This window comes from Leopardus geoffroyi, chromosome A2 (genome assembly GCF_018350155.1).
Source record: "Leopardus geoffroyi isolate Oge1 chromosome A2, O.geoffroyi_Oge1_pat1.0, whole genome shotgun sequence".
NCBI lineage: Eukaryota > Metazoa > Chordata > Mammalia > Carnivora > Felidae > Leopardus > Leopardus geoffroyi.
This window is the reverse complement of record NC_059331.1, coordinates 18,186,792-18,207,619: the sequence shown is the minus strand read 5'-3', so window position 1 is coordinate 18,207,619 and position 20,828 is coordinate 18,186,792. Positions and strand designations below refer to the sequence as shown.

At 54.1% G+C, this 20,828-nt stretch overlaps 2 protein-coding genes across 5 annotated transcripts in view; both read right to left on the bottom strand.

The window, feature by feature from the left end:
• Positions 1-37: 37 nt before the first annotated feature.
• On the bottom strand, positions 38-14,364 carry P4HTM (prolyl 4-hydroxylase, transmembrane). The gene is made up of 9 exons (XM_045496805.1): positions 13,882-14,364; positions 13,598-13,679; positions 5,425-5,615; positions 4,460-4,556; positions 2,888-3,050; positions 2,134-2,319; positions 1,323-1,413; positions 994-1,117; positions 38-481 (listed from the first exon to the last, which is right to left on the bottom strand). The coding sequence occupies exons 1-9, from the start codon at positions 14,209-14,211 to the stop codon at positions 261-263; spliced, it is 1,485 nt and encodes a 494-aa protein (XP_045352761.1). The 5' UTR covers positions 14,212-14,364; the 3' UTR covers positions 38-260.
• Positions 14,365-18,256: 3,892 nt separating this feature from the next.
• ARIH2 (ariadne RBR E3 ubiquitin protein ligase 2) overlaps positions 18,257-20,828 on the bottom strand; it is a 50,317-nt gene continuing 47,745 nt past the window's right edge. For all 4 annotated transcript variants that reach the window (XM_045496807.1, XM_045496808.1, XM_045496806.1 and 1 more), the window contains one exon: positions 18,257-20,627. In XM_045496807.1, coding sequence (XP_045352763.1) covers positions 20,556-20,627 — 72 coding nt within the window. In that variant the 3' untranslated portion in view covers positions 18,257-20,555. The remainder of the gene's footprint in view (positions 20,628-20,828) is intronic.

Sequence of the window (20,828 nt, the reverse complement as noted above, 5' to 3'; positions counted from 1 at the left end):
CCCCCGGCCCGACCCGCTGCTTCGGGGGCCCAGCGGCTCAAAGCCGTGTGGTTTTATTTTAGGGGGCAGCATGGGTCTGTACACAATAAATAACACGAATGTGGGAACTGTGCCCTAGTCGCGGCTGGAGGCAGGAATGGGGCAAGACATCAGCCAGGCCTTTGGCCTGCATCTGGACAGGGGAAAGGCGGGTCTCACCCCCAACCCCCTGTCTGGGGCGGCGGGCAGCCTGTGGCTGGGGGCTGGGGCCAACACTCCCCTCAGAGCTCCACACGCGCGTCGCGGTAGGCCCGATCCAGGGCCCACTCTGGCTGCGCATCAGTGCCACCTTCGCGGGCCAGGCGCGCCATCTCCTGCTGGAATAGCGCCTGCCGCGCCCTGCTGGGGTCCACATTGATCCAGTTGTTGGCGATCCACTTAGTGCCACGTGTGACCAGGCAGCCCCCATGCAGCGAGTAGTCGTCCACATCGCCCACCCAACCTAGGAGAGGTGGATGGTGTGAGCAAGGGAGACGACCCAAGGGACTCTAGGCTGAGCTAACCTGAGCTTGACCTTATACAGGCCATGACAAGGGTGGGCCCAGCTGTACACATCTTAGGTGGTAAAATCTGTCCCCAAGGTGTCCTTGGGGACTCAGCATCTCTTTCGAACCAATACCTTGACAATACTCTTTCTTGACAATACCACTGGTCTTCTGAAACCAGCTTTCTCACTGCCAGGCCTGTCCACAGCCTGGGTTGGTGACAGACCTGTGTCCCCAGCCCCAGTGAGCCGGAAGGCTGGAGCATCAGGGAATCAATCACAGGATTCAAGATAACCTAGGAGGCTGCACAGGTGCAGGCCACTGAAGTCACTAAGGATGATCTTTGGGAGGCACTAGGGGCAGAAAACCATTTGTAGGGGTGCTAGAAACATCCCACCAAGGTGGCAGTCTGGGCTGGATAAAGGGAAGTTTCCTTCAAGGCATGCTTGGCCTGGCCACAGGCCCTCACCTTGCCCATCAGGCAGGTAGTTGTACCAGAAGACTGCTGTGCCCTGCCGGGGCTTGACCCGCAGGTTCCCCTTGTCACAGTGCCTCCGAGTGTCACGGAGATCAACGTCATCTTGAATCAGACTCTGTGGACAGCAGGATGGTAAGGTTTTCAAACTTGCCCCCACTGCCAAAAGCCAAGGCCAGGCAGCCGAAAGTGGCCAGAGGGAAACCAGTCAGATGTGCCCAGGGGTTCACTTGGGCCCCTCATCCCAGGTCTGGAAGGTTATATACTGTGATTGCCCAAGAACCTGCCATCCCACCAGAGTTAACAGCCTGGTTGGCCCTTACCATTTCATCGTAGGTTCTGTTGTCTGCTACAGGGAAGACAGTCTCGCCCCCACCGGTGACGTTGTTCAAATAAAACAGCACTGTCATGTAGCTGTAAGGCAGGGGGCCCGTTGAGCAGGTCCCCAGCTGTGGGCACTCCCAGGAGCTTACCTGTGGGCAGGATAAGCTGCCCAGGTTCCCAAGGGCCAGAGGGGCAGGCTGGGATCAGTGACAACACTGCAGGTCGGTGCCAAGACCCTAGCCTGTTACTCTTCCCACAAACCATCTCTTTCTGTGTGTCACAATGTTTTGTGTGGCCAAGATCACAGGTGCACTTAGCTAAATTACGTGGCTGGCTGGGAAAGGTAGGCTAGCAGAAGCAGCGTGACCATGCAGAAGGGCTGGTGGGGAGTACAAGGGGCTGACCCAGAGCAGCCACATGAAGAGAAGAGACCCGCCTCCCTGCCTTAGCAGAGAAGGGGGACAAAGCTTCAAAGGGAGAAGCTGAGGTCTCCAGCAATGGAGGCAGAATCAAGACCCAGGGGATGGGGGTTAAAAAAAAAAAGCCAGAAATCCAGCCTTTCCCCTTACCTCAGAGTTCTGGGGAAATTTTTCAGTGTCTGTGCATACCTTAGTCTGGCCACTGAGACAAGATGGCCACCCCTTTCCTGTCACTTGGTAAACAAACTAGGGCAAGAGATGGGGTATCCTCAACCAGGATGCTCCCATGTTCTCCTGGCCCTGGGGGCATGCCCATAGGGCAGAACTGTGTTTATGTCATGGGAGTGTCTGGTCTGGGAGTTGAAGGCCACCCCAGGTGGGAGGTACTTGCCGGCAGGAGGTCTCGAATGGTACAGACTCATTGGCTACCAACTTAGTATGGGAGCAGATGGTCTCTGGGTACACAGGTCCGCTGTCCACATGGGCATGGTAGTGGCCTCCCTCGCCATACCGTACAACCTGCAGCGGCTCGCTGAGCTCCACGATCTCAGGTGACAGGCGGGTGAGGCGTAGCACCCTGGTAGGCAGTAGGAATTCGGCTGGGTAATCTCATGCAAGGCAGCACCCTGAAGGAGCTGGACCCCCAGAATGCCACAAGCTCTGCCCCTGCCCACCTCCCCTGGAAGCCCCTTAGGCCACCCTAGACTGGCCCTGTAAGAGCAGGAAGGGGTTACCCATGAACCCTTCTTCCCTGGATGCCAGAGACCTCGCTGGGTGAGAAAGATGAGATTTCCACTAAGTTGCGGGGCGGGGGTGTGTGTGGGGGGGTCACTCCCTCCAGGAAGGAGGTTCCTTATCTAAAACCCCTGGCTGCTCAGGGGCAGGGGGTCCTGTAGACGGAGATAAGAAGTCATTTTTCTAATTAGCAAAAAACAAATATTCCAGTCTATCTCTAATCCCAAATGTCTATTGTTTGCCCATAATTAGGGCTAATTTGCCTTTGTTAATTGCCTTTTTAATGGGTCCCAATCCTGGTCTAATGAATAGAACTTAATCCTGAGTTGGCTAATCAAGTCTGTCCTCTAGGCCCCAGCCAAGGACTTCTGTGAGGGCCCCACATGGCTTTCTCCTGCTCCAGGGCTCACCTCTGGCGGATGGAGCGCATGACGTGGTGGGCACCTTCACCCTGGTAGAGCCACGTGTGGTGGCTGTTCCGCACCAGCTCACTGGATGCTGCCTTGTGGCTCCTCATGTACTTGTGGAAGTCTCGAAGGTCCATGTCAGCGAACTCCTGCAGGCTCAGCACTCCTGCACAGGGCACCCACCATCATGCCCCCCAAGCCCATGTGAGGAAGCCACAGTGGCAGGCTTTACCATCCTACCTACCCCTGGCCTCAGGCACTGGGGGACCATGTGTACCTGTCCCCCAACCTGGACTCTTGGGTAAGATGAACCTTCTGTCACATCAGGCCCTATAGGAAGACCTAGGGAAATTCATTTCCTCAGTTTAAACCCTGATTTGGTCCCCCAAAGGACCTAACCCCTACTAGATTGGCCACAGCAGGGTGGTCAAAGGAAGCGTGAACCATATGGCCAGGACCTTAGGCCAAGCACTGCCCTTGGCTGGCCTCCAGCGTGGCTCTAAAGCACATGGTGGCTACCCTCTGGTCCTGTAGAGGGTGAAGAAAGACAGCAGTCAGTGCTGGGTTCTGTCCAGGGCCTTCCACGCTGTAGGGTTTAAGCTGGGGCTGGTCCCCAGGAGTTCCCTTATGACCTCAGGTCCCATCCTGAGTGGAAGATATCTATCTGGCCAGTCCTGTCTGCTGGGTTACCAGTCTACCTCAACAAAGAAAGCCAGGCCACTCTCCCAAGTAAGAACACTCTTTCCCTGTTCCTGTCCAACCCACAAAACAGGAAATCCACCCTTTGGGGGTTGTGGAAGAGTAGCTGATGTCTGCTCCATGTAATCCTGGCTAACCCAAGAAAGAAACCTTCTACTGTTTGACCCAGATATCTCTGAGGGTGAGGAACACTTAAGGCCTGTGGGCCTGTTACCGGCTCTGTACATAGGGATGGTAGCATCATGGTGCCCCTCCAGCCACAGGTCTTGGCCAGATCCTTCACTCTGGGTTCACCAGCCACAGGGCCATTCTTCCAAGTCCTGTTTCACTGTTGTATCTTCCCCATTCTGTCCAGAACTTGGGCATGTGAATGATGACTACACCTCAGAAATATCCTGAGGATTATTACCAAAGAGGGGGTGGGGCACTTGTATGACAGCTCCCCTACCCAAACCACCCCCAGAAGTTAGCATGACTCTAGGCAGGCAAGAGGAAAGCAAGCAAGATCTCAGACCAGAGAGGGTGGCTTCTGGGGAAGACCTCATGCTTGGCTGAAAAGAGGAAGATGGAGCAGGGTGAACAGCCAAGCTCAAGCTGGTCTCACTGCCCTGTTCCTGCTGTGCCCACTCTGCCCTCTGCCAGCCAAGCAAGCCCCTTCCTGTACCCCAGTCTCTGCCTGTTGAGGTCAAAATGGCCTCCAAGAATGTCCCTCTAGACTGTCATCAAGAGGAGTGGGATGACCCAGCCCAGGAGTGAGGGCAAGGCTGGATCCTCGCCTCATCATCTCTGGCTACTCTAGAAGGTGGGTATAGAGGCCACCTGGCTGTGGGGGCAGGAGGCTCACAGAGACAGAACTGTGGCGAGGTATGGGCTCACCATCACCATCAGGGTCAGCCTTGATCGCAGAGTACATCTCCTGAATGTTCTCTGGAGTCATCCACCGTCCATTTCCCAGGCGAGTCTGGGCCAGGACCTAAAGCACAAGATGGTCCCTCAGTGGAGTGGCCCCAATGATGGAGAGCCCCCAGAGCATAGACAGTCACCCAGTTCTTGCTGTAAAGGTTAAGGGTTCAGGTGATGGGGTATGGGTGAGGACACAGGACAGAGCCTGAGGTCCCTGAGCTGAAGGGATGGTAGGCAGAAAGGCCCACAGGCATCTGGGGAGGAGGCCAGGGAGATAGTTAAGAGGCCTGCAGGCCATAGGCATTCCTGGCCCTGTTGGGACTGTGGCCTCCATGGGGAGCACCGTCAGCTGGTTGGGGGCAGAGTGAAGGACAGCACTGTATCCCACTCAGATACCCAAGGTGAGGTGGGGAGGCCAAGGCCTGAGTGCAAACAGAGAACAGACACCAAGGGGAGGGCTGGCCACAGCATGACCACTAATCTCGTCAAAGAAGCCCAGGCTCAGTGAGGCATTCTCTGTATAGGCAAGGGACCACATACCCTGCCAAGACCTCTGTCAGAAGCCTGGTGTGAGTGAGGGGCATGTAAAAGAGAGATGCAGACTTCTGGCTACCTCAGAGCTGCCACCCCTCCACCATGGGTTTTGTGGGGACCCCAGCCGTGGCAGCAAGGAATCCAGATCACAGATGGTGCACCACCGAGAAACTGTGGCAGTAAATGTCATCACCCCCAGGGGGATTCTCTTGCCATCCTCTGGGGTTCCCAGGGCAGCCAGGGGCTCTCCAGGGAAGGAGGGGGCCTCTGGAACTGAGCATGCCCAAGCTGATCTGAGGTGGCACCTGACTCTCAGGGCCAGGGCTGAGCAGGCCACCAGAAGGACAATTCAGGGCGCTCCCACCCTGTGTCTATTCGTCTATTCCAGACCCCAGGATCCCAACCTCGCGGAGCTGCAGGCGACCGTCATGGTTCTGGTCCAACAGCCGGAAGAGGTCCAGCTGGCTGACCTGCATTGTGCCCATTGCCTCCTCGTATTCTTCAGTGGGCAGAATCTGGCTGCGCTGTAGCCCCTTCATCTGGGCCAGGTGGATGATGAGCCGACACTCTTCATCACTCAGGAAGCCAGGGATTTCTGCCAGGAGAGGAGGTGGGTGAAGCCGAGGGCTGAGCCCAGGCAGTGATGCAACCAGTACCTTCTCTGCAGAGTTTCTAGGATACTCTCTGTCCCCTGGTGGTCACCACGTCAGGACCTCACACACCCCTTTACCTCTACTCTGGACTCCGACCCCAAGATTGAGTTGTCCTGCAAAGGTTGGCCAGCATTTGGAATGTGGGGCTTCTTTCTTTGATGCTGAGAGAACACACGTCCCAGAGGAGTCTTGGAAAGCTCGCCAGGGCTAAGCTGGATAGGGACTAACCCACCTTGCAGTGGGACTGAAGGCCAGAGGGTTGACCTCCACTTCTTATTTGGTATATATTTAAAAGTGGATGATGGTGGCTGGGTTTTGCTTTCAATTTTGCTTTTCAGAATTGTTCAAATAAAAACAAAGTGTAAAACATTCAGTGCTGTAGGCCAGTCCTTGCCCTCTATTCTGCACAAGTCTTCTGCCCAGGGCTGAGATGCCCAGTGCTGGCACATCAGTGGTGGTGGTGGGGGGCACTCAGGTCTTTGACAGATGCTCTGGGAAGATGTTCTGGGTGTCCTTTGCTTTGGGAACAAGTGTACACTGAATGTCATGCCTCTAAGCCCGAGTAAAAGCCAGTCAGGCCTGGCTGGATGCCACCACACCAGCCTCACAAGCAGCTTGGATGAGCTGGAAAGTGAGCCTCACACCTGGGGGTCCCACACCCCAATGTCCCCACGCACTTTTAGGAGCTACATTCCCTCATTCCTGGGAAAGAAGACTTCCTTAGATGGGGACCAAGAGGCCACCAAGAGGTGGAGGCAGGGCCACACCATCACCATGACCCCTCAGGACTGCAGCGTGGTCTACCACTTCTTTGGGTTACACTCCCAGCATGAAGTTCCGGTCATTGCCAAGAGGAAGGTCAATGGCTGCTCAGAGCCAGGACTAAAATGATTTTTAGTGGTTATCACAGCAGATCACATTTAGGTGGTATAGACTCTGTACCCTGTCCTAATCACATCGTCAACTCCTTAATCCCTATACTATTCCTAGAAAAAAGGGCCCCATCAGTTTGCCTTCCTATTCATGACGCACGGCAAGTACAGAGACATCAGCAACTTGCTCAGGGCCACCCAGGCTGTTGCACTCCAGAGTCCATGCTCACAACCACATTCAGCTTCCATGGGTAGGTTACCCAGATGTGATGACGCTAAAGGCAGGACAAAGGCCCCCCACTCTGGCCTGCTTGACCCCTCAACCCAGTAAACCCAGAAAGGGTATGAGCCATCCACTGGGGGAGGCAGGGGTAGCACTGGACAATGGATGACACCAAACTGCTAGTCAACAGTCACCTCCTGATAGTTTAAACAATAAACAAACAAGAAAAGTAAACCAGAAAAAGAAAAGAAAACACAGGCCCAGGTTTCTTCAGTTTATTAAGTGCTGGTAATCCGTAGACCCAAAGGAGATGCCACCAACCTCTACAGTCCCCTGCACTGTGCTAATCAAATGCAAATGGCTCAGGCCAGCACACTGGGGCCTACGCAGATGGGTCCCAGCACCTAGGAGGCTGCACAAACACTGCCTCCTGGGGTGTGCGTGCAGCCCTATAAAGCCCTCAACCTCAACTCATTGAGACCAAGGCAGACAGAGCAGGTGATGGATCAAAGGCTGTGGCTGTTTGTGGCACTGGTGGTGCTGTGGGGTGACAGTGGGGTAGGGGCTCCCTGGGTCCCCACACGGTGCATGCCTATTCCCCAAGCCATGGCGCTGTGCCATGACATTGGCTACACAGAGATGCAGCTGCCCAACTTGCTGGATCATGACACGGCAACTGAGGCTGTCCAGCAGTCAGTCAGCTGGTTGCCCCTGCTGGCCAGGGAGTGCCACCCTGATGCCCGCCTCTTCCTCTGCTCCCTTTTTGCCCCTGTGTGCCTTGACAGGTAGGGCAGGGGCTCCTAGGTGAGGGTGGGTGGGGGGCCTTTCCTCTGCCAGGGTCTGTTCACTAACCACTGCTGTATACCTATCCATGCTAGGTGCTGGTAGGGGTGGGGAGGGAAATGAAGATGAAGGATTGTTTTGTCAGGGTGTTCCTGGCACAGGGGAGCAGGTGCCTATGGGACAGAGGAGACATAGGTAAGGGACCATCGATGGTGAGCACCTCTGGACCCATGAATCCTCAAGGGCTCTTGAACATCAACAAGGTATGACAAGTGGGTAGGCTGTTTTTGGCTGGGGGGCGGGGCAGAAGCCCCTCTCCAGTGGGTGTGGAAACTCTGCCCAAGAGATCCCAGCAAGAGAAGGAGCCACATCTCATCTGGGGGCCTTTTCTCCCAGAGTCCAGAGATGGCAAGGCTGATTCCTCTTCCCCAGCCTAACCTATCCCGTGAACGGCTCCCTCAGTTCCTTCTTTGCAGAGTGAGGGACCTTCCCAGAGCCTCAGGGTGACCACGCCAGTAGCAGCAAGAATGAGCTCTTTCAGAATCCAATGATCAGGCCTCTGCGCTCTTTGCCAACCCCAGCCTCGACCAGAAGCGGCAGTCTTCTGCAAGCCTTTCAGGACAAGAGGGAGGGCTCTGCTTTCTCCGAAATGGGGGAGTGAAGGCCCCGAGTGCAGGGTCCTTCGCATACAACCCTCTCCCCGGCAGTGGACTTCCGCCATGGCTGGAGGGGGGCGGGGTGCGCTGGAAAGCGGGACAGTGGCCCGAGACACGCGAGCACCACGCGAGGACGGTGGGGGATGTAAGACCTAAACGCTGGGAGGAGGTTGCGGGGCTGAGGGCTGTTGCCAGGTGACCAGGTGTCGTTGCCCAGCAACCGTGGAGTCACTGGCTGTACCTCTGCACTGGGACGGGACAGGAGCTCCAGCCCAGGGGCCAGGAAGTCCTGAGCGCCCGGCCACCCGATACTTCCCCTCCCCCACCTCCGCAGGCTCATCTACCCGTGCCGCAGCCTGTGTGAGGCCGTGCAGGCCAGCTGTGAGCCCATCATGACCTGCTACGGCTACCCCTGGCCCGCCATCCTGCATTGCGGCCGCTTCCCCGCCGGGCACAGCCTCTGCGTCACGGCTGTCTCCGTACGCTCCCGCCTGGGCCGCCCACGTGAGTCCCCCCGCGGCCCCCAGGCCATGTCCACGGGCAGCGCCCCACCCTTCCAAGCCGCTCCCCGCAGGGCCAGGTACACGGGTCTCTCTAGTAGGGAAGACAGGGACTGGCCACAGCAGCAGGTCTCAGAAAGGGTGAAGATCGAGGGGCCCATGGGAGGGCTCCCCCAGCCCGCGCTGACGGCCCTTCCCCCACTCTCGGCTGGCGGAGCCTCACTCGGCCCCTCCCCCCCCCTCCCCCCAGTGCCGCGCGCCAGCTGCAGGGACTGCGAGTTGCAGGACGCCCGCTCATCCAACGAGGTTCTGGAAGCGCTCTGTGCCAGCGACTTTGGTGAGCCCATCCCTAGCGTCCAGTACTCCTTACACCCACCTTACAAGTGCCTCCATCCCAGCTCCCAGCTTGGGTAAGACAGATGAAAGAGGGGACACTTAAATGCTATACCTGGTTAAAGCTACAAAATAAATGCCTTTAATAAGCTTGGCATTGCTAAAACAACACACCAAACAAATCTGCCTAGGAGAGTGGCCGCCAGGACTTCAGCCTTTCCCTAGGATCCTGATTAAGGGTAGAGCATCACAAGAGGGTGTGGGTCACCAGGCGGTGGGGGGCGGGGGGTTATTCTTAGAAGCCCTGCACATCACCCCACTCCTCTGGTCCCATTCAGCAGTGAAGGTCAGGCTCTCCCGATGCAACGGCTCGTCCTTTGGCCTCTCAGACTGCAACCTGGACTCCGGGCTAGAGGTGCTGAAGGCAGGCCCACTGCCTGCTGTGGAACTGGCACCTATTCTGCGTCGCTGGCTGCAGCTGGATACCACATGCATGCACAACCTCTTGTGAGGAAGGCATGCTGAGACCTACGTGCTAAGCAGGGAGGTGCAGGGCCATCGGTTGCTGGTAACCAGCCTACGCCTGGAGCCAAGGTCACAGAAATCTGCAGTTGGCGGTGCACAGGTGGCACCATCACCAGTGCCCAGAATAGGAGTTAATGCAGGAAGAGCCTGGGACTTTGTAGCCACAGCCTCAGCAGCAGCCATACAAACCATGTCCCGCCCTGGCTGGACATACATAAAACCCTCTATCTGCTGCCCTTCATGGATACTTATAGACCAGCCCCAGGAACAGCCCAAGCAGGGCATAAACCCTTCTGTGATCAACGCTAAAGGGCCCCTTCCTGAGCTATAGTGCTCTGCCCAGACATGAAGGAGGCTGGCTCCCTGGCAGCTGTGTGTGCTGGGTAGGCAAGACCACCTTTCTGTCCCAGGCCTGGGATGACAGCCTGGCTAATGCCCACAAGCCCCAGCAGCCCAATCCATTTCAGGGCAGGTACAAAGCCTCAGGCTTTGCTCATTCTGGGCAGGATGCTACTTGTCAAGCCACATACAGACTGCCTCAAGCTGTAGGCCCATGCAAAAGCACAGGGGGTAGAGAGAGGTCCATGCAGAAAATTGTATTAAGCTGCTTACAAATCTGAACTTATATGCACACAAAAAGTTCTTCCCTTATTTCTGGGCCTCCAGTGTTTGTCAAGAACACAGTGGTCTTAAGTAACTGCCTAATTGTTTTCTTGAACTGACTTGGAAATCCTATGATAAAGCAGTCATGGTTTTAAGATAAATTGTTTTGTGTACTGGTGTTAAGTTACTCATTTACCTTAAATAGTAAGAAAATGGGCTAAAGCTCTTGTTGGCCTTCTGAAAGTGCCCCCTGCTGCTCTTGAAGGGAGTGCTGAATCAGGGGGCACCTGCCAGGGTGGTGGGAAGTCACTCCAAGCAAGCAGATAGGTGCTGGTCTGGCTGAGTGCCCAGTAAATCCCTCCAGCCAGCCAATAAGGACCAGCAATAGACACGACTCTGGCTCCTGGCTACACAGCCAGCACAAATCAGGCCTCCTCTGCATGCAGCTCATCTTTAGGGGCAGAGGCATGAAAATGACAAATAAATACAGAAAATAGTCTCCAATGATGCCAAGTGCTGAGAAGAAAACCAAGCAGGCTGATGTAAGAGCATCTCGGAACCTCTTAAGACCAGTTTGAGGTCAAGGGAGGTATCTGAGGAGGGGATGTATGTGTAGAGGCCCAATGGAGCTGAAGCCATCCTCTTTGTGGGAAGAGCTAGATGTGAGCCTTCTGGTAGTGAGCATAGCACAAAGGCCCCAAGGCAGCATGAGCTTGGGGACAGCAGTGAGTGAGTGAGGGGGCAGCAGAAGATGAGGGTACCAAATGAAACTTAGAAGTGAAGTGGGAATCTTGGAGACTTTTAAGGAAGGGGGTGGTAAGATCGATCTGTTCAAACACAGAATTAGGGTGGGGTGGGATGGAAGGAGAAGTGAGCCACATGAAAGAAGGCAGTGTCCCCAGAGAGATGACAATGACTCAAAACTGGGACACCTCCCTTCTGAACGGAACAGGATGAAGTCCTCAGCTGACTTCCAGTGGTCCAAATCTTTGCAAAATGCCTACCACAGTCAAGTAGGTATTACGGCAAGAACTCAGGGTGGGGCCTTTGTGGCCAGGTCCTGCTTGCCCCATGTCTCTAGGGATAAAGGTGGGAAACAGGAAATGTCTCCCAAAGGGAGAGACTGGTGGTTGCATGAAATGGTGGGGCTCCCTCCCATGCAGGTGGAGGCACCCTGGGGCAGAACCCAACCCCCTTGCCCCAGCTTACATTATGAACACCCACCCCTTGAACCCTGGCATCTTGGGTCCCTGAGGTTGAAGGTCACAGGTCTGGAGCCAAGAGCAGCAGGGCAGAGGTGACAGAACCCACAGCAGGCCCATTCTCCTTAGGCCCTCCTGCCTTTTTAGGGTACAGTAGATGACTAAACAGGCACAGAAGACAGACACTCCTCCTTGAGATGAGGCTTCATTCTTTGGGTTCATCCAACACCACGCATTCAGGAACTCCCCCTCCTCTCACACCCTTTCCCCTGTGCTTTTCCTGCCTCACAAGTGGACTTCCTGTAATCACTAATCTCTTCTTCATGTGGCTCACCTCGTTTCACCAAGGAGCAAGCCTCAGGGTAAAACCTGGGACACTGTCCACCAGCAGACTCAAAGGCAATGTAAGAGTTTGGGAGAAAATGGGGGCCATAGCCCTTTGTGATTTGCGGATACACAGACCCATCGGATGGCTTAACCAGAACCAGCTGACCTTTTGTCACATCTCTCCTGCTTCCTGCAATTTATGGGGTTTGGGTTTCTCATTCTCAGCTTTGTAAGGCTTTGATGCAACAGCTGCATGTTAGGGGGTGAGGGGTACGGTTATGGCCTCATGGCTCATCTGAATTAAGTGTCTACATGTCCCAAGAAGGCTGACAGGAGACAGTACAACCCCTTCAGACGTGTCTGTTCATGGCAGTGTAGCAGTAAAAGGGTGAGTGTTGTTCCCTTTGCCTGGATCACCTTTTCCTGACAGCCACCTGCCCTGATCCCACAGCTCCTACAAGTCTGCAGGGAGGCCTACCTTGGCCTCCTTGGCCTCTATTAAGAGTTTCATTCAACCCCAGTTGAAATTCTGCCTTATTTGTCTGCAGTCGTGTATCACCATCTGACACGCCATATATACTTGCTTATTTACTGTCTTCTTTTTCAAATGTCAGCTTCAGATGTGTGTTGTTGTTGTTGTTTTCCTCCTATTTTGTTCAATGCTGTGTTCTCAGCCTTAAAATAGTGTTTGGCATAGACTTCATCGGTTATGCAGTAGTAATAATAACAGTAACAACCTTCTAGGGTCCTTCCCAGAACAGGACCGACATTACCTATTTCCCCTCACACAGCATGCATGTGAAATCATTCTCATAGGCCTAAGTATAATTCTCAACCAGAGCCCTCTGCCCCAGGGGTAATGGCATGTGCTCAGATGCTCTGCTTTGGTCCCCAGCCCCCTTCTTAAAGCCCCTTACCCACACCATCCCACAGTAGGCAGGAATGGCCCCAAGTCTGCGGTAAGTGTGTCACTGAGACTGAGTACCCAGGGTTGGGTGGGCAAACCTATCCTGGGCAAGGTCATGGTTCTGGGGAACCCCACCTTGTTGACACTGGTGGTCTTTGAAGGACTTCTGAATCTTCTCAGCCAGAATGTTGGCTTTAGAGTACAGGCCCTGGAGACAGGCTGCCTGGGTTCTAATCCTAGCTTCATCCCTGAACTAGCTGTATGAGCCTGACCAAGCAACCACAGCTCTCTGTGCTTCACTTTCTCACCCAGTAACCTGAGGGTGGGATCCACACTCATCTCACGGAGGGGGTGTAAGAATGAAATGAAATGATCACATGAAGCCTAGCACATAACCAGAGCTCAGAAAATGTGAGCTTATGATGCTGCTTCCAAATGAGGCCACCCTGGAAGGTTTTGCCTACAACTCCATCCTAAGAACCCCAAGGTGCTGGTAGCTAAGGCTGGTGGTCCAGGGGGGCAGGTTTGGGGGCACTGACATTCACATTGGACAGAGTGCTTTTCATCAGCCCACAGGGCCCACTTTGGGAGTGAGAGTCTTCCTCAGAGGCCCTGAGATCAGCTAGGACCTGGTTATTAGTCTCTCCCACGCTCCCCCATTCTAGAATATGACAGAATTAATGATGGCAGGGAGTGTCCAAAGGCAGTTTCAATGAAATGTTTAGACAATGGCCTCAGGGTCACATTGCCCAGCCCTGTGATGGAAGGATCAGCTGTAGAGTAGGGGTCAGAGAGGGGAGTGTGGAAAGGTCACCCTGTACAACCCTATTATGGAGGTGGGGGCGGGTACTGCACTTTGGGAAACCTTTGGGTGGAAAAAGAGCTACTCTGAAGCAGCCATTTTCAAAACAGAAGTCACGTGGTCAAAACAAGCCTCCAGGCACCCCCAAACCGCAGCCCCTGGCCCTTCCCAGGAGCGCCCGGCGAACTTACCAAAGAGCAGCGGCTTGAGACTGAGTGTTCGGATGAAGTGATCCCTGTCCGCGACCAGCTGGACTTTACGTTCGTGCCCCACCTAAGGGAAAGGGGCACTGCGGGCAGCTCGGGCCCCAGGCCGCAACGCCCGAGGAAAGTACAGGCGCCCGGGGCCCCGAGCGCGACGAGCGGGGTTCGCGCGGGACAGACGCAGGGAGCAACGTGGAGGTCGTGGGCTGGGCGGCGGCTGTCACGGGCTCAGCCGTGCAGGGCCTGGAGCGTAGCGAGGCGGGGGTCCTCACCTTGATGCCCTCCAGCCGGGTGAGGGGACCCAGGGTTGGCGCGGGCCCGGGGCCCTGGGAGCGGCGCTGGGGCCCGGGGTCGCTGCTCTCGTCGCCGTTGCTGTAGTGCACGAAGAGCAGCAGCGCCAGCACGTTGCCCAGGTACAGGTGCACGAACACCATCAGCACCAGGAAGTAGGCGCGCGAGCAGATGCCGCGGGGCTTGCACAGCGGCCGGACCGGTGCGTCCTCGCAGTCGTCCAGCCCGGCCGCGGCCCCGGCCCGCTCGCGTTCAGGCGGTGCCCACTTCGGACTCGCGGCCTCTGGCCTCGGGGCCGCCGCCGCCGCCATGGCGCCCAGGTCGCGCGCACGTCCAGAGGAGGGGCCGCGGGGATGCCCGCGCCGTGCAGCGCCGTCGCCCGGACAACCGCCGCGGAGCCCGCGCGCGCCGCGGTCTCTAGGAGACAGTGCCCTGGGATGCTGCGCCAGCCATAACAGCCCCCGCCCGCCCCCGCCCGCCCCCGCGCCGCCCCCGCGCCGCCCTATTTCTCCCTGAGCCGTGCTCGGTCTCCTTTGCGCCCTGGACCCGGCCCACCTGGGAGTTTCTCTTCCCGGGCTGGATTATCGTCAGGAGGAGATAATCACTACCCAGGGTAGAAGCCGATCGCCCCCCACTCCCAATGGAGATGCGGACAAGAGCAGCACTGTTAAAGGAAACCCCATTAGAAGTTTCTCCGTCCCCTGGTTATGATGCGCTTCCCTCTTTCTGGAAATGTATGGTCTGCGTTTTCTCATTCCGGGGAGTAGGGTGGCAGCGAGGAGACGGTGCCAAAAGATGACTCAATAATGCGGCGGTTTGGGGGCGCCAAGGAGGCCGATGACTGCGCATGTGATGGCGTAGGATCCACAGATTTAGGCACTGATGCTCGCCAGCGTAGGAGGCCAAGAACGCCTTGGAGGTCCACTCTGTCAGTCTGGACCTCACACAGAAACATAGCAGTAAGGGCTTAAGAAGCTGCCTGATGATGGGGTGCCTAGGTGGCTCAGTGGGTTAAGCGGCTGACTCCCGATTTCGGCTCAGGTCATGATCTCATGATTGGTGGGATTGCATGGAGCCCTGCATTGGGCTCTGCCCTGATAGGGAGCCTGCTTGGGATTCTCTCTGCCCCTCCCCCATGCGTGCACCCTCTTTCTGTAAATAAATTAACTTAAAAAAAAAAAGCTGCTTGATGCCACATACACGCGTAGACTGTGGCATCTGGTCTGGAGTGGTCAGAGAGGGCTTCTGAAGAAGTCCTGACACCAGGAAGCTCAAACCCTGAACAGTAAGTAACGTGCAGCAATGCAAGCAGGTACTCAGGTGCACAGGAACATTCCTTGCCTCATACCTGGCACAGGTGAAGAGGGAGAAAGGGACTTTTCTATAATTGAGACACCATCACCTCAGAGGAAGATTAAACTCAGATTATCACCAGGTATGGAGGTGGGAGGACATACCAGTGCCCAAGTGCCAAATCCTAGGCATTTTCATGTTCCCTGCTCTTCTAGGACTGGGTTATTCTCAGGCAGAGATGCACATGCCCCAGAACAGAAGCCGACATGCAGACAAGAGCAACACCACTGAGGCAAGTCCCACTAGTGGCTTCTCTCTACTCTGTTAATACACCCCCTCTCCCTATTTCCTTCTAGAAAAGTGGAGTCTGCATTTTCTGGTCTCTCCAGTAGAGCGGGCCGGGGGCTTGAGTGGCCACCTCTTTCTTTCAGAGATTTTACACACAACAGAAGGTTTCACCAGTGCTCAAGCACATGGGTGCATCTCGTCCAGCCACCCTCAGGGACCATTTTGTCAATCTCCTTAGGATACTACAGAGAAACACTGCTCAATCAAAGGAGACATTCTGGACATTTCTAAGAGGGGAAGAGGGCCAGGTGGTAATGGGAACTGTTATGGCTCAATGGCTCAGCCAAAGTTGGGATGCTGACCAAACACCACCACTGGTCCAGCATCCCGTTCCAGATGGAGTGGGAACTGACAGTTCTGTGGGTAACCAGGTAAGCCTGGACTCCCTGTGCATGGAGGTGAAGACAGAGGCAGTGAGGGCCTGGCCCTGCTCCCTGAAACGAATTCTAAAAATAAGTAAATAAATACTAGAATGGTCACAAAAGAAATGTTTCTGATTCAAAAGGAAGAAAACTCTATTACCAACTTCAAAGTGTCCAGATTTCCTGCAGCTTGTCTTTACTCCAGTTAGGTCAGAAGTCTCTCAACTTCCACGTACACAGAACAATTGAAAACAAAATTTCCCCCCAATTGTATTAATCTTCTAAATTCTTTAATGTGAAAAACAACAACCGAGTCACAGTTTTACCAAGGATGTCATTATTTTCTGGTACCCATGAATGAATGTTGAGACCATTTCCTCTTTAGCCTTTTAATACCTATAATTAGATCACCTCAAAATCTTCATACTGCTCATTTTTTCTGAACCATTCTCCTATACCTATCTCCTGTCTCCTGTATCCAAGTGAGTTATGCCCACTGTCATGCACAGCTCCTTCTTTAACTCATCACCAGACAACAGAAGGCAAGCAAGCCTGCTGGAGCTCAGTGGAAGGGGAAGGGGGATAGGAGAGGATGCTCATTGCTCATTTCTGCTCCACCTGCTGTTGGTTGTGGGAATTTCACAACCATGATATAAGCTAACTTCTTGGCCTTTTAAAACCCATGTTCCTTTTGGCACCTAGGGGCCATAAGGTCTCCCTCCTTCCCTTCCTTCCTCCTTTCTTTTTAATGTTATTTTCTGAGAGAGTGAGTGGGGGAGGGGCAGAGAGAGATGGAAACAGAATCCAAAGCAGGCTCCGGGCTCTGAGCTGCCAGCACTAAGCCTGATGTGGGGCTCAAACCCAAGAGCTGTGAGATCACGACCTGAGCCGAAGTTGGACGCTTAACAGACTGAACAATCCAGGTGCCCCTCTTTCTTTTTTTCAACGTTTATTTATTTTTGGGACAGAGAGAGACAGAGTATGAACGGGGGAGGGGCAGAGAGAGAGGGAGACACAGAATCGGAAACAGGCTCCAGGCTCTGAGCCATCAGCCCAGAGCCCGATGCGGGGCTCAAACTCACGGACCGCGAGATCATGACCTGGCTGAAGTCGGACGCTTAACCGACTGCGCCACCCAGGCGCCCCCCTTTCTTTTTTTAAGTAGGTTCCAAACCCAACGTGAGGCCTGAACTCATGATCCTGAGATAAGCGTCGCATCCTCTACCGACTGAGCCAGCCGGGTGCCCCATTTTTAAATTTATTATTTTTAAAAGGACCATAAGGTTTCTCACTGCTCAGGCTGGCTCACCTTAAGAGGGTGGATGTCCTGGGGCGCCTGGGTGTCTCAGAGGACTAAATGGGCTATGTGCTCAGTAATCCTTAAGTGTGATTATCTTGTAGGGACAGAAACTGGCCTAACAAGCCAAAGCCAATAGCTGTGTCCTCAGTACCCAAAACAGGGCAGAGACAATGCTGATTGTTGCATGAACCCTGGAGACTTACGTGGAAAATCCCTCCTCTAGCCAGAATGTGTTATCTCTTGTTCTTTTACGATCTCTAATGGTATAGTGATCAATTCCATCCGTGTCCCGCATGTTCTGGAGGCTCTGAGAGAGTAAAACCCATGGATCTTTTGCACACCACTGTATGCCCAGTGCCGTGCATGGGGCGTGGCGCATCCGAGGCCCAGGGATGAGCAGCTGTGGCGTTCAGACTGGCAGGGTCTAGGGCCTCTCTGGCCTTGCCTGCCCTCTGCATGCTGCCCACAGCTTTGGAGCCTTCACCCCTGAGCTATCACTGAAGTTGCTGCCACTCTTCCCACCACAAGCGTGGACCCACTCGATCAGAACCCAAACTCCATTTCCTGTCCTCAATCCTTGGGATTAAACTCTGTGCACTCAGGTTTCTGTCTAGGGTCCTCTCTTTGTAACCCCAGAGCCCCTGTGAAGCCACAACACCCCTGCCATACTGTATAACCCTAGGCTTCCACATCTGCTTTGCAGGGACCCAGGGGGTCTTCTGGATGAGGGGCTCAGGGCCTCAGAAGCAGCTGTGGGGCATTCCCACTGGTAGTCTGCTACAATCCCAGGATCTGTGTGTGGTGGGGGGAATGGTATGACTTGCAACCCAGGGAGGGAGAGGAGAGCAAAAACTGCCAGGATATTCCACTTCCCTCTGGATGCCCTCTCGCCAGCAAGCCAGAGAAGGCAGAACAGAGGCCAGTGGGTTCTTCCCAGCTCTCTAGAGGACGGAGCTGATCAGCAGGAAGACCCCCATTTGGTGCTCACTGGCCAGAATCCCCTGGGGTATTGGCTCAGGTTACTTACATCCTTGGAAGAAAGACCCTACACAGTTTTATAATCAGAAACTTTCAGTTTATTTTGAATAAACCACTCAACATTGAGCAGATGACATTGCCTCAATTTTTTCTTTGAAGAAAACAAAGATATATGGTAAATTCATGAAAACACTGTGCCTTCCTTTATCTTCCATCCTTTGTAGGGCAGAAAAATTCTGTCTGATCTTTCTCATCTTCCTGATGATGTTAGCAAAGGACAGCTACTGGGGACACAAAAGGAAGCTCTCCACAGGTCAAGGGCTGCAGGCTACTGTCTGGGCACAGAACCTCCTACAGCTCTAGTGGTTGAGGGCCACAGCTGGGTACAAGTGCACTACGTGGCAGCCGTGCAGTCCAAACAATGCCCAGGGATGCCCAGGGTGTGACTTAAGGCGCAGAGCTGCAACACAGGTCCTGTGCCATGGTGGTGACACGGAAAGGACTTGGTAAGAGAGGTAAAGGCTCCAGACGCCAGGATCTTCCACGTGTCAATGCAGCATTGACACCCACCCCGAGGTCCTGCAAGCAGGCATGTTCCTCCTTCAGTGAGCTCCCCACTGTTCCAATTCTGGGCTCATTTGCTGCCCTCCTAGCCTGTTTTCCCACTCTACCCCACAGTTCCTCCCTCATAGGTGACAGAAAGAGACAGGACCTGACAGGAAGAGAGGGAGCCTGTAGTCAGCTGTGTACCCCATGATCCCAAGAGTCACAGCTGTCTTCTATCTTCAAGAGTGATTCAGTTTACAGCTAACATGATACCTGGGAAATTGCTGACCAAGGTGAAAATGTTTGAATATCAAAGAACTTCCAAAATAATATTCACAGATCTCCCAAGCAACTCTTCTAGGAGGTTAAGGAGGTCCTGTCGAGTATGGACAGCCTCAGAGGGGAGGCAGTGAACAAAGTCACAGAAACCCCAGGAATCACAAAAGTAACTTTTAAAAGGCCCATAGGACCAGGCTCAGGACAGGCAGGACACCACACAAACCACCTGTTCCTTTGTACTCTACTGTGCAAAAGCTGGCCTTCTCCCCTGACCAGCCCTTCTAGCATCATAGCTGAGACTACAAACCAAGGACTCTCCTGGCCTCAAGACTCCCAGACCCCAGAGATGGTGTCCTCCAACAGCTAAACCCATGCAAGTGGGAGAGCACCCAACCCTCCAGAGCAGCCACAGAACACACTCCAGATAACATAAAAACCACGTGTGCAAACAAGGCCCCTGAGGCAGGAATACCAGTGCCCTTGGGAGGGCCATGCTGAACTCTGACCCTGAAGTTCACCAGAGAACAGTGTAGCAGGACAGTGTCAGGTTATGAATGGCCATCTGTGAACCTGGTTAGTTACACCACCAGAATACTGGCACAAAAGAAGGGACCAAGGTAAAACAAATTTATTTGGGGGAATAATTCCCTTTAAAAGTAGATCTCTATCTTTAGGAGACAAAATGAAACAACTGTGCTGAACTCACATCCCCTGGTCTGGAGGGCCACAAGCTCACCTATGCTTTGCTGTGGGCTGGTCTCAGTAGCCAGACCCAGGTAAACCTGGAAGAAAGATGAGCTCACAGACACATAGTGCCATCAGACAATGACACCCTGTGACAAGGCCCTTTTCTGTATTATCTCCTCACTGCAAGGTGAGGCAGGTGCATCCAACCACTAAAAGGCCTCTAAGGACCAGGCAGAAGGCATGATGTGATTCTCTGCGTTCCGTGCCCATTACACAGGCCAACTCCATTCCCCACCATCTGCCACCCACGTTCGTCCCTTGGGACACCAGCTGTGGCCAGACACATGAGAATCCAAAAACAGAGACCCCTGGGGCCCTCTTACAGTAGACATTCTGAGGCAGTGGGGGCAGGCAGCAAATGTTATATTCTAAGTAAAATAGCTAGAGGGTAAAACACTCCATTGCCAATTTATTTTTAAAAAGGGTTCTGTGTAATTCTATGGTTTGCTTTTTTTTTTTTTTGTATAATTATACAACTTTTGAAAATTACATAAGTTGTAATGATCTAATACTATTAATAGTCATTCAGAAAAAACTTTCCCTCCCTCCCAACAACCATCCAGGGGGAATTAAAAGTCCTGAAAAGAGGCCAATTCAACATGGCCTCTACCCTGGTAAAAACAGAAAGCAAAAAGATGAGAAGAAAACAGAAGTGGACTAAGAGGTGTGCGGCCAGTGTCTCTCAGGAGTGGGGCCCTGGCTGTTGCCTGGGGTCGTGAAAGGCAGAGCCTGCAGCATGCAGTACGGCAGCCAGGAGGCCTCGCAGCCACATCTTCCTCACTCCAGCACGCCCATGTCCCACCTAGGTGTCATGGAAATCCTTCAGCAGGGTTCTCCTCCGCTGCTCTGCTATGTGCATCTGGTTCTCTAAGTCCTGCAGCAGGAAAGCAAGATGGTGCTTGCACGGCCGTCCCACGCAGGGAGCAGCCAAAGCCATGTCCACCATGTTAGGGGCTATGAGGAGTCAAAGGTTCTGCCCTCCCCACCCTTCTCAGCAGCAGCTTCTGGGCCGCATGCTAACAACCCTGTCACTTTTAACACGGCAGTCCTCCCTGGCCTGCAACAGAAAGGCCAA

Bases quoted from the DNA above. Each gene is read 5' to 3' on its own strand.
- P4HTM (XM_045496805.1), bottom strand. From the start codon at position 14,211: ATGGCGGCGGCGGCGGCCCCGAGGCCAGAGGCCGCGAGTCCGAAGTGG. The intron at 5,616-13,597 runs GTAAGTTCGCCG...CTCTCCTGGCAG, and splicing joins TCTCAAGCCGCTGCTCTTTG to AAATCCCTGGCTTCCTGAGT. The intron at 2,320-2,887 runs GTGAGCCCTGGA...ACTGCCTACCAG, and splicing joins ATGCGCTCCATCCGCCAGAG to GGTGCTACGCCTCACCCGCC.